We start from the raw sequence: 17,367 nt of genomic DNA on the forward strand, positions 1-17,367 counted from the left end.
TCAATTTTATTTTGTATCACAAATAGTACTTTAATAATGGTTAAAACGGAGATGATAATTTTGTCAAATTTTCGTTCAAAAATTAACGAAAATTTACGTAAACCCTTTTAAAAAGTCAACATGTGTCTCTATACTAATTAAAAATAAATAAATAGAAAAATTTCAAACTAAAATTATTAAAAACATTAAAAAGTTTTTTTTTAAAAAAAAAAATCTAAAAAAGTGGGTGAGGCCATGGCGATATTTTCTCTGCAATGGCCGTGTGGGTAGATGAAGAAGAAGAAAGTTTTTGGAATTTCTCCTGCCATCTCCAAATGGGTAGGTGAAGGAGCTGGATTTTTTTTAGGTATTTCTTTGCTGCCTTGCCCGAAAGGGTATGAGGAAGAAAGAAAAATTTGGGCTCGAGAAAACATAGAGCAGATATTCAGAAACGAGAGGGTAGTAGTGGCATAGGATCGAGAGTGTAGTAGTGGCAGAGGATCGAGAGTGTAATGCAGATGCGGGTTCCAAAGAGAAAATTGCTCTCAGAAAATTTCTTCTTTCTTTCCAGAACAAAAAATTACCTATTTTGTCTCTCTTTCTCTCTGTCTCTTCGAAATTTTCTCTTGTTCTCTCATCTCTCTCTCTCTCTACACAGCAACTGGAGCAAGAAAAAGAAAATTGAGGTAACAGTTGGTTTATCTCTTCCATGGACTCTATCTCTCTCAGTTCCTCCATGTGAGTCTTTGAATTTGTTGAGTTTTTGGGAAAAAGATTGTTGCTTAGGTCGTTAGATGATTCAAACCAAAAATGAAATGGGTTACTTGAGAAACAGAGGGGAGACCGGGAGAGAGGAAAGAAGGCAAAAAGAGAAAGTGGGGAAATTTTTTCATTTTCTTCCTTTTAAATTTTAAATTTTTTGTTTTCAAATATTTTTTATTTATTAAATTTTTAGTTTTTTAATTTTTAATAAGCATATAGCCACATTTCACTTCATCCTTTGGTCACGTAGATTTCCGTTAAGTTTTTGAATGATAGATTAACAGAAGTACCGTATTCGTTTTTAGTCATTATCAAAGTACTATTTGTAATACAAAATAAAATTAAGGAAACAAAAAATAAAGTTATCAAACTACAAGAGCGGAAAGAGAAATACTACAATATAATCAAACCTCCACATTTTGCTCATCAAAACGTACGTGGCAAGCATTTTAAAATGAAAAGAAATATCTCTTCTCTCTTCCTTGTTAGCATCTAACAAAAATTTCAAATGAAAAGAAAGTCAGGCTGGTTAACCCAACCAGCCTTTTTATTAAAAAAAATAAAACGCTTATATCGTTAGGTTTTGATGGGCAAAATGTGAATTTAACCCATTTTGAAAATTCTGGTTTCTGGGTTCTATCAAGAAAATGGTACACACGATAGAACTCCCTAGATTTTATGAATATAAATTATGAACGAGTAATAAAAGAAAGGAAGAATGCGTGGGAAAATGGGGAGTTATCATCCAGTATAAATACCAAAAATAGCGTCAAAAAAGAAAAAGGATAATATTTAGTTAAATGATATATAGCACATTAGAGAGCCTTAATGCAACAGAACAAAAAGAGGCTTGCCAGTTTATTAACAAAACTGATGAAGCATCGATGGTGGACTGTTGATTCTCCTCTAAATCAAATTACTTAATGGTATGAAGACGATGTTAGGTTGTCTTATGAGGTATAATTTAGATGAGTAATTATTGCTGGGTCCAAATTACAACATGTAAATATTATAAAACAAATTTTGCTTTCCTCACCAAAACAAACCACTTGAGTTGTCATACAATAACGGTATGTTTGGTACGCGGAATGACTATTTTATCAAAAAAATGAAAGAAGTTGGAATAAAATAGCTTTGGTGTTAAAAGTATACATATATGAACACTTGGAATAGCCATTTATTCTCATGGCCCATGAAGGAATAACTATTCCTTAAATTGACGAATAGCTATTCTTCTCAAATTTAAGAAATAGTCATTCTCTCATAGGCCAATAGTATGGTTATTCCATCCCACCTTTCATTCTTAATAAAGGCTATTCTTTTTTTTAATAGAATAGTCATTCCGCTTACTAAACGTAACCTACGTATACTTAAAAGAGCAAAGAATAAGATCAGATAGAATGAAGACCAAGTTCGACCACTCTTAGGAGTGCCTCAGATATAGTTAATAATTCGCAACTTGTTCAAGTAATTCTCTTTCTTTCTTGGATTAGCCTGTGTAACCTCTGATCCTCTATAATAGATATTACAACTATGGATCAATGGGTCATCTTTTCAAGATACCAGGAATGGTTCTTCAAATCTTGATGGTGAGGAACAACATAATATAGTTCTTCTACATGTATAACAAAAGAGCCTATCTATACTAGCATTGTGGAATAAAAATGTGATTCTAGCATTCCTCACTCATACATTTTCTTTCTTGCTTTTGTAACGTGGGTTTTGTGCTAATTTTGTTGTTATTGAATTACGTATGATTTCCTCCTTAGGTTGGCTTTTAGGTGGATTATATGAATTGGGCTGTTCGCACTTCTTTTCTCTTCAGCTCTGTAATGTTTGGTTTACGCTGATTAGTGATCATCATAGAAGATGAGAAACGGAGGCCCTTTTCTTAGAATTTTTTGGTTTGGTGTGGGTGGCTGTCGATTGAGAGAGAGAGCGAGAGAGAGAGAGAGAATGCGTGGAATTTTTTTTAGCAAAATAAACAAAAGCAAGACTGAAGTCTTTAATTACAAAAGTCAAAAAACACAAAACATGTCAATAAAATAAAATAAAAATAAATAAAAAAGAAATCGAGGAGCTAAAAAGAATCGGGGCAAAACATACAAGGTATGAGAGCAATCCCAGGGGGCACATGACTTTGAACAGCCAGTAACGATCTCGAACTACAAAATGATTGATTATAGCTTCATCCACTATCACTTGAAGAAACCAAAATGGCCGAAAATCAGATTCCAGCAGCCAAAAAAGTAGTTAAATCAACACTATCACATAATCTATAAATTAACAAACAGTAAAAGAGCCAACCCATTTATCAACAAAATGATATAAGAAATGCAAAATTGTAGAGCTTAGAATCATATTCAATAACACATATATACCTAAAAAGGGTTGCTCCCCCCACTAACCTACTCTTAGCCCTTCATTTCTTACCTTTCAATCCAGTTCGGGCGAAAATGGATCACAATTGTAAAAGAAGAATCGTCACTCCAATTTTTGTTGCCGCAAATGAATGAATACATTGAATAGGGATAAGGTTTTGATCCGGGAATCATATTTCTGCTCAGAATAGAAAGCTAAAAGGACAATTGGTATAAACCAGTTTTATTTATTTACTCTTATACTGTTACAGTGAAGAGGTAGAGCTTTAGTACGACGGACAGAGCCAGCTGCAATAGAAAGATGACAGCCACAATGAAGAACCACCTTTCACCGGCTGACTTAATGTGGGCTCGGAGGTTAAGTGCCACAAATGTTGCCGACATGAGCCCAGCTACACCTGCAACCACCCATCTGAAGATTTCCACCGGCACAACAGAGAGGCACTATAACAAAAAAGTAAGGATTTTCATCATCCTACCAATTATTTACCTGAATATATACAACAACATATTACTTAAAGACAACATCAATATGGTACATGGATGTTATTGGCAAAACTTGTCAAGAAATTTGTAAGGATTCCCCTGAACACTATACCATCCTAAAGTTCTAAGTCCATAAATAATTAATCTCATTTATTGCTCAAACCTGTCATACAAAACCCATTTCCTGTGGGGATCACTGGAGTGGCATGACTAGGGAGTTGCTATAGTGACTTTTAGATGTCAGAGATTTAATAACCACCTTATACAAAATAAAATAAAAATAGAATTTATTTTACTAATAATTTTACAAGACAATTTTGCAGAGTTTTTTTTTTCCTGATTAGTTTAGCATCACGAAAATGCTCTCTAGAAAAATTTCTGGCTTTTGTTTTCCCCCTTGTCAATGTACATTTATTAAGTTCAGTGCCAATCTTGAGATCTCTTCCAATGGCTTTGTGGAAAAAGGTCCCTCTTTAAACTTGGGGTTTTTCTTGTAAGAAGTAATTCATAGTCATAGTTCACGGTTCAAAGGACAAAACATGAAAACCAGGAACTTACCAGAGCTGGAATAAAGACAAATAAGGAGTAGCCGTAGAGACAAAACAGCTGAACAAGGCCAGATGGAGCTGAAAAGTATTTGAGGATTACATATAATCCAAGAGGTACAATAGTGACAAAGCCATAGAACAATCCAGCAGACCAAGTCACCAAATTTATGTCATACTCCCATTCTTTTTTCTTCAGCTTGTGTGCTACGTAGGTCACAAAAGTGCCAATAGAAGCTGCTACAAATATTAGGGTAGTGCATATCCAAAATGGTCCATACCTGCACGGCAATTGAACTTAAAATTACAAAACAGGAGCCTCTTGATCATAAGAAACTAGCTCTTAATTTAAGCCATTCACAAAAGTTAATCTCAACTCTTAAAGATCACGTCTAATACCAATAACAACATGCAACTTCCAATCCACTTTTTAAGTGAAAACACACCCATTACCACCAAGGCACCAATACCATAAATCATAGAGCAAATTGCAAAAGAAGTTGAATTTGACAACTATTAGGTAAAAGGGAACATATGGACGTGTTAAGGATAAACTAAGCAAGACAAATACATGATTTTCCAAAACTTACATAATTGAGGTAAGAAAGAGGGGTCTGCTCTCATCAAAAGTTTATATCAGAATGTAAAAAATCTTAAATCTCCGAACCAAAGGAACTAGATCAACTAATGTACGATATCCAACAAAAGTCCACAACTAGCTGTCTATGAATAAAGTATCTTGTGTTAATTTTTGATATATAAAACTGATAGCATACATGGAAATCAAAACTAAAAATGTAATAGAGCAAAAATATGGAATTTTTTTTTTTTAGTAATTCAATCTTATTAGAAAGCACAAAGGGGTCCCAACTGCATAAGAAATATACAAGAGAGAACCCCAATTAGGGAGAATTAGAAGTGTACAAGGCTAGAAATTCTAGCAATTTTTTTTTTTTGGTAGGTAAAATCAAGAAAGCTTTATAGAAAGCGTAGGCACCCTACGCATACAGGAAGTATATAAAAAGCAAAAAGAACAATAAAACAAAAAAAAAAGAAAGAACAAAGAGAAGAACCCGTGGAACCCAACACCAACAAGAATGCCGCAACTGCCAACCTAACCCACATAAACCCGCAACCCCACAAGGACTAAACCAGAAATCCTCCCACCCGAAACCCAAAAGGGAGCCCAGCGCTACCGCTCACAGGCCTTGCCTTTTCCTTCGCCGATTGGAGGTGTGTGCATCGCCATAATTAACGGAGCTCTTCAAATTGAACAACTTCCTTTTGCCTTTAGACTTGGGCCGAGCAACCTTAATTTCCCACTGAAGGTCCTTGTCAATGGCCTTCAGCAACGCCAAAGTCGGCTCCTCATCTTCATCACTATATATCCAATATGGAGGGTCAGAAAACATGCCATCTGCCCCGTCGTCCCACTCAACAATTGCCTCAGCCAAGCTAATTCCCGTAGGAGGGTAAACATTAAGAGGTATGGGGGAATCACCGTCCACACCATCCCAAAGCTCGCTTCCTTGATCCCTAACGATGATTTCCCAGGACGGACCAAAGCCTACCGGTCAATTCTGGGATTGGGTCAACCCATTCAAACTGGAATCCCACCCCTTTTCAGCAACCACCATAGTTGACGACGACTTGACCGGCGACTCAGTCGATGGGGACGGAGTACCTTTCATTGACGAACTAGGATTAAGAAACCCCCGTTTGAGAAGTCTCCGTCCAAGAGCGAGAGCGAGAACTATTATAAGCCACCGTCCAAACATAAAGAGTTTTGAACATGATAGCCTTTAACTTTGACGCCAAACTTCCACAATCTTCAAAATTTGGCACAATACACTCTCTCCAAATGTACCACAAAAGAGCCATCCTCCATACTTTCAAATTGACATTTCCAGCTAGCCAACAACTCTACTACCCTTTGGGCCATGACCCACTCTACACTAAAATGATGAAAAATTGATACCCACAACTCTCTAGCCACTTCGCAGTGAAGCAAAAGATGATCTATGGTCTCCCCACTCTACTTGCACATGCAACACTAATCCATTACTATTACATGCCTCTTTCTCAGATTATCTAAAGTTGAAATCTTCCCCAATGCCTCAATCTGCACAGAACGCCACTCTCAAAGGAGCTCTAACTCTCCAAATACTTTTCCAAGGAAATAGAGAACTAGCGCACCCGTGGGGAGAGCATGATAAGAATATCTAATCTCGAACATCCTAATTTTGGAAGGGATCCAACAGATTTTATCTTCGCCACCTCATCTCAACTTGAGAGAGTACAAGCGAATAAAGAACAAAGTGACCAACTTCACCTCCCAATCATGCACTAATCTTGTAAAGGTAATATTCCACTATAGAATGTTGTTGGAAAACAGCACATGATCAACCACCAAAGCCTCCTTACAAAGAGCAATATTAAACAATTCTGAAAAAATTGTCTTTAAGGTCTGACCCCCACACTGCAAATTGTGCTAAAACTTAATCTTAGACCAGCTCCTACCTCAAATATGACAAATCTAGAGAAGACTCTCCACCCCCTTCTAATGTTTTTCCACACCCCAACCCCAAAGGGCCCAACAATCTCATTGGAGCACCACCCTCCCCACATGCTATCATATTTAATCTCGTTGGCCACTTCGTGTAGCCACAATGAGCAATCCAATCGCACAATTTCTCCCCAAAACTACATCTCCTCAACAGATCAATACACCATTGTAAGTCCCACCAACTAATCAACCTAGCCAATTCATCCCAAAACATTCTTCTGTCATTGTTTACATTACAACCATAAACTGCCGCAGAAACCCAATCAAAATTATCGTCTACACTTCTAAATGAGCAAGGAACAGAAAATGCCCACACACTCAAATCTTTTCCACGACCCTCCTATCCCACATTAACAAAATCCTTTCAAATGCTCCTCTCAAACCCAAATAACACCAATCCACATGTTGAGAGCCCTATAAACTGTGCACAACAGCCCTAGAGACAATCTCCAGTTTAGTTTCTTATTAACAGACAATGTCAACTTTCCAACCTTGAAAAAGATTCCTGCCCTCCCCTCCCTCCCTTTGCCTTTGCCTCTGCTAGAAAGACCTCCCTGAATATCATAATTGGAGCAAACTAATCTGTTAAGTACACAATGCCCTCTGTTCACTGACTTAAAAAGAGAGCTAGGAGAGCTAGCCAGACCATTTTGGTGTCAAATTGCCTCAATGGCCGAGAACAAAGGCATCATCCTCAAACCCCTCACAAGATAGCCCCACAACATGATAGAAACTCTTAACTTTCAGAACCACCTAATCTAAAGAAACTGTTAGGCTAGATGGGTAAAATTTTTAGGAGCAACATGTTCCTGAGATTGTAAAAGTCCAAGTTTTCACCCAAAATGTCTAGTACCTTCTGATCTGATGGTCAGCGTGAATTCTGGAAAACTGCAATGCTGCCCCAAGCTTTCTCCCTCCGCTGACACCTGAAGTACCAACACTGCCCCTACACACTGTTTCAAATACTGAAGCTCGCCCCAACCCTCGCAGAGCCTCCGCATACAACCTTTTTTGGTTACCTCAATTGAAGCCTGGTCTTTTATTACCGCCATACTGCCACCCACTCCACTCAAAAGAGAACCAAAGAGGGGCTTCAATGGTCGATTCCCACACCACACATCATGCCAAAAGCTAACCTTTGACCCATTGCCCACCTCATATCTAACAAATTTTGAATACATTTCCCACCCCCTTCTTATAAATTTCCATGCGCCCACTCTAAATGGCCTCATTACCTCCTTAGAACACCAACCTCCCTTTAGACAACCGTATTTAGTATCTATCACCAAAAAGCCTCTCTCTCCTTGGCATATAACCACAACCATTTTCCAAAAAGAGCTCAATTAAACTGAATCATATTTTTAACCTCCAAACCATCTCATTTCATCGGATTATAAATTCTTGACCAGATCACTAAATAGAACTTAAAATCAATCCCAATTCTACCCATAATTTTTTTGTTTTTTGTTTTTTGTTTTTTATGACGAGTAACCCCTCTAAGGTAGGGCACTTCGTGTACCCACCCGTTTCAGGTAAATCTTGGACCAGTGAAAAACACCCCCTCCACATGGATCGGGTAATACTTCGGCTTAGCTGGCGGGCTGGCCCCAAGAAAAATTCTACCCATAAAAAGTATGTGCAAGAATCACATATATTTGGAAAATCCCATATCATAATCTTGCAGCATTGTATATATACCCATCAATGTGTAAAGAAGCCCCTAATAACTCCAATATAACTTAAACATTTAACGAATTCACAAAATTATAGAACAAGATCCTCTATATATTCATTGTTTCATGGAATTAATAATTATTTTAACAATACCCCACATCTTCACCAAGAAATTAAGCATTAGATTCCAACTCAGATTGTTTTTCACAGATAATTCATTAGCATCAAATAAGTTACAGAAAAATCTACTTACAAATCTGGATTGCTAGCAGTTTTTTCATTAAAAGTTCCCCTAAATGGAAAGAGTGAATCTTTAATCCTCTCTAAAACATCTGAAGTGTCAACATCAAAGTATGGCTTGTAAGCAGCAACCGTGAATGTCCGAAACCAACCACTCTGCTGGGGTTCATCAGAACCAGATACAGGTTTTGAAAATGTATCTGCACCAGTTGAATCAAGTTATTAGCCACTATGACAACAAATGCAATATTTACAAGTTGTTTCGATTTCATAAATTGAATTAAATTTGTAAAGTCTATGAGAAGATATAATCAACCATTTTAACACCTCTTACACAAAAGTATTATTAACTTCGCACTGAAGTAGAAGATGCATGTAAATTATGCATGGAAGAATTATGAAAGGAAACAAGGCCGTCACTGTCATCACAGTCATAGTTTTCCAGGATTAATTGCAAGAGATTATTCTGTACACCTACACCATTTAAGGTTATTTCTTCATTGGTTTGTTACATTAAAAGCAAAAAATCACAACTTCTACCCTGTTTTTTTAATCAGCTTGTTGACAACAATCTCACTACTGCTATGAGAGATTTGTTATTCCAATACACATTATGGATTGATCTTAATCATATCCAGTCAGACTTAAGTTCCAATACTGGGGAAAGATGGTGAGGAATGCCCAATGTGGAAATTAAATTAAATTTTAATACATTTAATAATAATGATACAGTAGCATTACTGCTTCACAAAACTATAGCAAGCACAATGCTGCATGTCTGGCTAATTAGGGACTTCTCTGTATTTATTGATGGCCTATTTAGTTAGTAATGTATGGTCCAGATATGTTACTTTGAGCTCCAGATTGGATTTCAATAGGGTGTTGCCCACAAAAGAAAAAATCCCTGAAAACCCAATGATTCTTTTCTAGGAGCAAGACCTTGGCATGACGCTAGTGGTTATTTCTCACTTTTCCTCATCCTTCAATTTCATTCACAATTTCAATAAGCATAATCAGATCTGAATAGACTTTATTTCTTCTAAATATGTCATACCTTACGGCAATATGCTATAACCTTCCTAGCAAAAAAATCTATTTAAACTCTAACCTTAATTTCATGAACCCTAGAATTCCCACTGACATCCTATATTATAAGGACATCATAGAATGGTTTTTCAACAACCGGCCCTCTGTTTCTCCGGATTTAGTGTCCCTATTTTTCTTATTGGTAGGTTAGCCATGCCCTCAGTGGTTTTGGACCCATAGCTTCACCCTCCTTCCCATTCTTACAGGGTGAGAAGGTGCTTTTTGAGCTAGAACATTGAAAAATTATTCTTTCCATTTCAACCTATTGTTGGCTAACATGAAGCATTTTAATTGCATGTAAGAGTTTTCTTCCCATTCCCACACAGATCCAGCTCAATGATTGTAATTATATTCCTAAACAAAGAAACAGAACATCTAAATGCTTCTAAAAAGCAGTTGCTACTATAAAGAACAATTAGCAATAGGTTCTACAAGGTGAAACCCAACCATCTAAACCTTTTTCCATTGAAGCGTTGCCCACTTCATAAAGGTACCATGTCCCATGTATGACCCTAGTCGAAAACTATGCAGACACACCCTAAAATAAAGATGAAATTTTGAAAATGAGCTGAACATAGCAACCATCCTTAAACATGGTCAGAACACACTCCTAACATCAATAAGCCACTTAACTAATGGTTATTTAAGTGAAGTTTGCTTTGTATTTGTGGTTTATCATGTCTTCATTTTGTAAGTGATGAATAACAGAGAGTTTACATAGATTATGAATCAAGAAATGATTGACAGAGTCCCCCCCACCGTGGATGTCTGCCATGTCCTAGTTCTATGTTTGTGTTCTGTTCATGTTTGTGCTTCTAGCTTCTTCATTTTCTTCACAAATAATTACAACTCAAGCACCTTTACAGCAATGAGATCATGAACGCAAATGCAACCCCTTATTTATGCAGGAGAAGGTGCCATTTGGTTCAAAAACCATTGGCACAAGCATCTAAATCCCATTCAATTATATTTGAACAAAATTATACTAAGAAAGGCAATTCATAATTGGATACCATAGGCATGTGATTGACAACTCATATGCATTGGATGACAAATGTCTAATGCAATTTCTGGCTATAAAAAAAACGATTAACAAAATTAACATTCCCATATCCATAACTAAAATAAAATAAGTTAATTCAAACAAAGCAGATTCAAATTGCATTTACCGTCGGCATCTCGAGGAGGGCGAGAAACACCTGAGATCTTCCCTTGCGCTTCGGGTGGAGGAAACGTCTGAAGAGTGGAATCTACAATAATAGATTCATGAACTGTTATTTGAAAACAATGAGGAAAAGCAAATAGTAACAAATAATGAAAAAATAGTACAATCTTGATGCATTTTTTAAAATGAAATACCTAAGACTCCAAGACTCAACACTGTGATCCCATTTCTCTTCTTCTTTTCTACATATTTGAGTTTCAGAAACAAAATGTTGCTTCCGAAAAGAAAAAGAGAGAGAGGAGCTGAAATTAAAGAAATCCAATCCTTCTTTTTCTTTCCTTGCCTTAATCAACAGGCTATGTTTGGTTGCAGAGAAAAACTCAGGAACCAAAACCAAACAGTATTGCAAACCCTAGATCCACAAATAATTACCACCTGGTAAACAATCAGTTCGCCGAACTAAACGAACAATGGACTAACGCAAAAGAATAATCACACATGAGATTAAATACAAGATTTTTTTTTTCCTTCTTGGGCATTTTCTCGGGAACCAAACAAGGGAAAAGGAATTGGCGAGAAAAAGAAAAAAAAAATACCGGCGAAGTTGACGGTGAGGTGGCCTGGATCTGGCACAGACTGCAAGATGAAAAGAAAGGAAAAATTGAGATCTGAAATGCTACATACACATAGCACTTAGCCAATTGAGGATCAAGAAAGAGCTCAAAATTACTCACGGCTACAGATCCTGAGACCTTCTGGTTGTCTATGCTTGTGTACTTGCCTGACATCATCTTTTCTCTCCCTTGTCTGCCTCCTCTCCCTCTCCCTCTCCCTCTCCCTCTTCCCCTGTGTGTACGTATACGCGTGCGAGTGTGTTTTTTTCACATTTGGTCGTGATGGGAGAGACGTGACGTCAGTGTCAAGTGATTGATACAGACATGGGCTGAGATGAACTGCCCCAACACAACGTCATTTGGGCTCACCTGGGCTTCTCGGACCATGTGATTTGGCAACTTCCCCATATACCCCATCAAGAAATAATAGTTTGGGTTATTTGGAGAATGTCATGCTTTAATCGGATTGGGATTTTTTGAGTCGGGTTGGATATTGGGTTGAAAAAAATCGAGTGAGCCCATTTGACTTCCAAACATGATTTCCAAAAAAAAAAAAAAAAAACAAAGAAAATAATTAGCATCCAAATAAGCTTAGTTTTCCTCTTGTTGTTAAGAAGTTAAATAGGGTGTGTGCATGTGTTATTTTGGGAGCAATGTATGTGAGTCAGTTAGCAAATACTTTATTGTATTTGTGTTAAGTATTGAAAGATTAGGAAGAGTTTATGGAAAAGACTTGAGCTTCTTTTGCCAAAAAGAAAGCTCTACTCTGTGTTGTGACTTGTGAGTGTATAATAGGTCTATAGGAGGCGAAAAACGAGTTGGCTATGTATGTAGTACCCCCAAGTGTTTATTGAGGCTGTGGTTAGCTTAAGAAAGGCTAATGGGTTTGCTAAGTTCATTAGGGTTCATTGAAAATAAGAATTTTGACCTTTTAATTGAACGTTTGGTTATGAGATTTTTATTATAAAATAGTTTCTTGATTTTAGTTTGTTTATGATGCATAACTTAGAGCCTTTTCGTGATTGCGTGAGGGAGGGTAAAAAGTACTTTTAATACCAAGATAGTTGTGCTAAACAAAAAGCTGGCATGTTTAGTAAAAAATTTCGAAAGTTTTTTTTTTTTTTTTTTTTTACACCTTTTACTCTAAAAATGGCTAAAACACGCTTTCGGAAAAAGTTTAAAATTGAATCTTTTTCTAAAAAAAAGCTCTTTTTTTACTTTAAAAGCTCTACTTCATAACATAATCCCAAACATGTACTTAGAGCGAACAAGGGTATTAATGATTTGTATCTAATACGATATCTTTAGTGTATGCTAGCTAGCTGAGCTCATAAAGTCCCTAGATGTTGTACTTGAGACCTGAATAGAGTCCTGATCACACCAAGGACTGGAAGAAGTGGGGGAGGGGGGTTATAAGAAGGGGAAGGCCACAATGTCTTGTGTAACACAGCCACTGTATATGGTTTCTTTATGGCTTGAGCATCTTGATTTTGGTTGAGTGCGAAAAGAAGTGGGGATAAAATTGGTAGTATCCTTCTAAAAGGAAATTGTTTGAAGTGAAGTCTTACTATCATGTGTTATCCACTTTGGTAAGTTTTCCTCTTCCTTAGAAAAGTTATTGAGAGTGGCGATTTTTGTGTGGACGACACCTTTAGGGAAAATTTTGACTTGGGATAGTGCTGATGCTTAAGTTAGTAGGGGTTTTACGAAGATTAAGTAGAATTTCTCTCTTAAAAAAATCAACCTGGATACTTGATAGAAGCTTGTGGTGACCCAAATAATCAATTAGGCTCAAGACAGCTTAATTAGAAGGTTAATTGAGCTTTGGGTCACTAGGAACACCTGAAGGGGCATTTTTGAAATTTTTGGATCTCGGAGCTATAGTAGACGAACACTCATGTGGGGACCAGGTCAAGTGTTTGTTGACCTTTTGTTGACCGCTGGTTTTTATTCGCCTGTGTCACCAGGCACCTGACCCCTCTAAGCAACAGTACACAAGCGCTCGCTCCCCGTAGTACCACGAGCTCTTGCCAATGGACATCTAGGAGATGGCCTCTTTGGTTAAGCACTCAACGCCTCCTGTTTTTAAGCTAGGGTTGTTTAAATGAACTTAGGACTAATGGGAGGATTTTCCACAGATTTGGAGAACCCAAACTTGTTGGAGTATTACTCGGAGGATTTAATCGACTCGGGTGAGTTTTAATTCACATAATGCTCACAATTTATTTTCTCACATTTGCACGTCTATTTTGTATACCAAAACATGCATATTTGCAACTCTCATGAAAACATATTTTTCGCTACACATGAACTCTAGCATTTGTGAAAAACGTTGTACTTAACAAGTTAACGAAAGTGAGACTTGAAAAAGCATGCATGTAAAGTAAGGATATGATAAATTGCATCGTATGACATAGTACACCGGTACGTGTGAGATGACGGCCATGGGCTTACTATACATGTTAACTTTATAGTCAAATGTGTGTGTGATATATTAGCCTTGGATCCAATGGTTGTTTCGTGATCGGTGCAGCCTTAACGGGTAGTCACTACAGAATGAACATCATTGGTGGTCTGGGCCACTCGAAGTCGGACTCGGTCATGCAACTAATGTTATGGACGGTAGCGTACCATAACTGGGGCACTGATATTGTATTACAGGTCCCTCGAGAGTGCGCCAACCCTGCTGAGAATGAGTAATATCTTGAGTAGACCATATTGTTGAACTATCACAGTTACTCATGATTATAAGCATGTATTATATCTATATCGCACTTATGGAAAATCGTCATGATTAAATTGTTGCATACTTTATCAAATAGAATTCATCACTAAACTGGAATGGGTATTATGTGCATTAACATTCACTAAGTCTTTAGACTTACCCCATGTTTTTATGATTTTCCTCCTCCACTATGACTAATTGCTCGGTTTAGCCAGCCTAGACGAGGATGCCTTCGGATCTGACATGGGTGATTACACTGGACCTGATCCGAGTCATTTTTGAAGATATGGACTCTAAGTGGTTGAAGTCCATGTGGGATGATGGAGGTACCGCCTGAGCAGACATGATCGAGATTATTATCTCCTTAGCCCTACTTAAGCTTAAGATTTGATTTGTGGATCTTTTGTGAGACAATTATGATTTGGGAATGTAAGATTTTGTTTTGATGATGGTCTAATGACCGATACATTTGGTGACTTATCTTTATATTATGAGGTATTATGTTTACTCTTGTGTATGAATGTGTTGTTATTTTAGTTACTGCTTTCTGTTCCTATAGTTTAAAAGTTTTCCGCTGAGGTCTCTCGTATAGGAGAGGTTGTGACCCTTGAGTCTTGTCCCATGAAGGATACGGCTGGGAAATGAACTGTAGGGTCAATTACCAGTTAATTGATTTTTCCATCGGAGTCGTTACAGAGCTTCCTTTTTATAGGCCTAGATGATGGTTATCTTCAGGTGTCATCCTTAAATTCTTGGCACCCATGTTCCTAAGGAGTCCAGTGCGAATGCTATTAGATCGTGGATTATGGTCATCATGGGGAATTCTTGTGATAGTGGCTTGAGAAGCTTGGTCACGTTCTTGCAACACGTGGCCTATATTTTGCGGACAACAGGATATATGGGCCGTGTCCTTATGGGCTAGCATAAATATTTTATATGGGCCGTGTCCTTATGGACTTGCACAAATATTCTTGCTTTGGGGGTGTTTTATTGGTCTTTAACTGATCCATTACCCAACATCCTTAAATGTATAAAGTTTGCATTCGGTAAATGGAACTTGGCATTCCATTTAGAGTAAGACTGTTACACATCGAATGTTGATGATCTGGCTTGATTAGGCGAAGCGGTGACTAACCTAAATACATTGGGTAATCGCATGAAACATTGTGGGAAATCATTTTTTCAAGAAGGAATCCAAATCTTTTGTTGGAGAACAAAGATATTAGAAATTTTCCCTTATTTTAGATTTTATTGATATTATTCTTAAAGTCTTCGATCGAAACATTTGGTTGGCATACCAAAATGGTAAAATATATACATGTGCTTTGCACAAGTATGAGTATAACCTAAAATCAGTGACTTAAGGATAAAGAAGTAGAGAATTAAGTAGCCGTATCCTTAGCCTTAATTATGCTACAGAATATTTCATGGAGGAATCATAAGTCAACGTTAAGCAAGTAAAAATGATTAATTGTTTAATTAAAAATATTTATTGAAGTGCATTTACAATTATTTAGTGAAATTAATTGTGATTAAAATATTGTTGCATAATAAATGTCAAGAAGACATGGTTACGAACATATTTAAGCCAATAATATTTTTTCTTTAGGTCCATCACCAAGCTTATGTTATTTAACCATAATAAGACTTTCTTATTTATTGGGCTAAATGTTTTATTTATTTAAAACATGGGCTAAAAAGATATGGTGCAGCTGGGCATGGGATAAAACCTAGAGGCCCAATGAGTATAAGGGGAACACATAATTAAGGCCATGGAATATTCACTGGGCCTATGTGTTGGAGACAAGGAGAAAGGCCTAGGGTAAAACCCAGGCCCAATTCTCAAGGATGGGAATGCATGGCCTAGGGAAGATTCTTCCTGGCCCATGCGGCCAAGGCCAAGGCTCACGGCAACATGGAGGCTAGGATTTAATCATAGCCGCCCATGTTACTCTCCTAGCTACCCTTGGATTTGTTTTTTAAATCCTAGTCTCACATTGCTTAAATCTAAATCTTTGCTTCCCTGTTAAGCCTATAAATAGAGAAGAGCGTGAGCTCTCAAATCACTCACTCTTCCCATCAAGTTCTCTTGATGAATAATTTTTAAAAACTCTTTGAGAATTAATAGTACTTGTGTTAACTTATGAAGAACAAAAGTTAAGATTTGAAGAGCCAAGTAAGAGTCCACACTCTCTTGGTTATTATTAATCATTAGTGAGAAGATCTAGAGGTCTCTTCATCCCTGAGATCTGTCGTGTTCCAGAAGAACGAAGAACTTGTTCTTGAGAAAAGAAGAATTTGTACTTCGTGTTCTTACAAAATGAAGAACTTGTTCTTCATGTTCTTGAACAAGAAAGAACATGTTCTTGAAGAAGTAAAATGATTTTTACTCAAAGTCAGGAGTAGCTGTTGATATCCAAGTAAGTGTTTTTCATTGTTGCAATTTAATTTCAAATAACAATTTTTCTTCACATATTCTTCATAAATGATTTTTGGCATGAGAATTTTGATTATTTTGTTGCTCAAATATTTTAATTTGCAATCATATTCCCAATAGAATGTTGTTGTGGTGGAATGATGTTGTGTGTGCAAGAAAAGTGGGGAATTTATTAATCACCTCTTTCTTAGCAGGAGGATAAGGAGTTAACTTTTCTAATTGTTTGGCGTTGTATGGGTTATGCCTCAAATGGATGAGAGAGTTGTTGGTGAGTTCGAGTGGATAATTCAGACACTGTACTACTTTGGAAGTGTGGAGGTTGGCTCTTTTGTGTTTAATGTGGTGTCTTTGGAGAGAACCACGCAAGGAAATTTGAATACTATGAGACTTCAATATTAGAGTTGAAGTTGTTATTCCAATTCCCTTACTCATGCATAATAGTGTTCAACAGCTTGCCTGCTTATAATTTCTCTAAATTTTATGAGTTTTGTTCTTCTTTTTCTATACATTAAGGTTCTTTTGTATACTTCCTAGGTAGAGGTTCCAATCAAAATGACTTGTAAGCTTCCTTGATTTATACCTTGTTTTGGGATGGGCAGTCAGAAGTTAGAGTTGTATCTGATCATAGGTATTAGATTTGAATTTGCTGAGCAAAATGGAAAATATATATATATATATATATATGAATTCTCTTTTGAAGATATATT

At 36.9% G+C, this 17,367-nt stretch overlaps 1 protein-coding gene across 1 annotated transcript; it reads right to left on the minus strand.

Annotated features, from left to right (window-relative positions):
• Window positions 1-3,035: 3,035 nt before the first annotated feature.
• LOC132167087 (uncharacterized) lies at window positions 3,036-11,759 on the minus strand. Its single transcript, XM_059577983.1, has 6 exons — window positions 11,619-11,759; window positions 11,481-11,520; window positions 10,889-10,969; window positions 8,647-8,833; window positions 4,167-4,434; window positions 3,036-3,566 (listed from the first exon to the last, which is right to left on the minus strand). The coding sequence occupies exons 1-6, from the start codon at window positions 11,673-11,675 to the stop codon at window positions 3,360-3,362; spliced, it is 840 nt and encodes a 279-aa protein (XP_059433966.1). The 5' UTR covers window positions 11,676-11,759; the 3' UTR covers window positions 3,036-3,359.
• Between the last annotated feature and the right edge of the window lie 5,608 nt (window positions 11,760-17,367).

This window comes from Corylus avellana, chromosome ca1 (assembly GCF_901000735.1).
Source record: "Corylus avellana chromosome ca1, CavTom2PMs-1.0".
Lineage (NCBI taxonomy): Eukaryota > Viridiplantae > Streptophyta > Magnoliopsida > Fagales > Betulaceae > Corylus > Corylus avellana.

Excerpts from the sequence above, each read along its gene's own strand:
- LOC132167087 (XM_059577983.1), bottom strand. The coding sequence starts at position 11,675 with ATGATGTCAGGCAAGTACACAAGCATAGACAACCAGAAGGTCTCAGGA. Across the intron at positions 8,834-10,888 it reads CCCTCCTCGAGATGCCGACG|ATACATTTTCAAAACCTGTA; the intron begins GTAAATGCAATT and ends CAACTGGTGCAG. Across the intron at positions 3,567-4,166 it reads TTGTCTTTATTCCAGCTCTG|TGCCTCTCTGTTGTGCCGGT; the intron begins GTAAGTTCCTGG and ends TTTTTGTTATAG.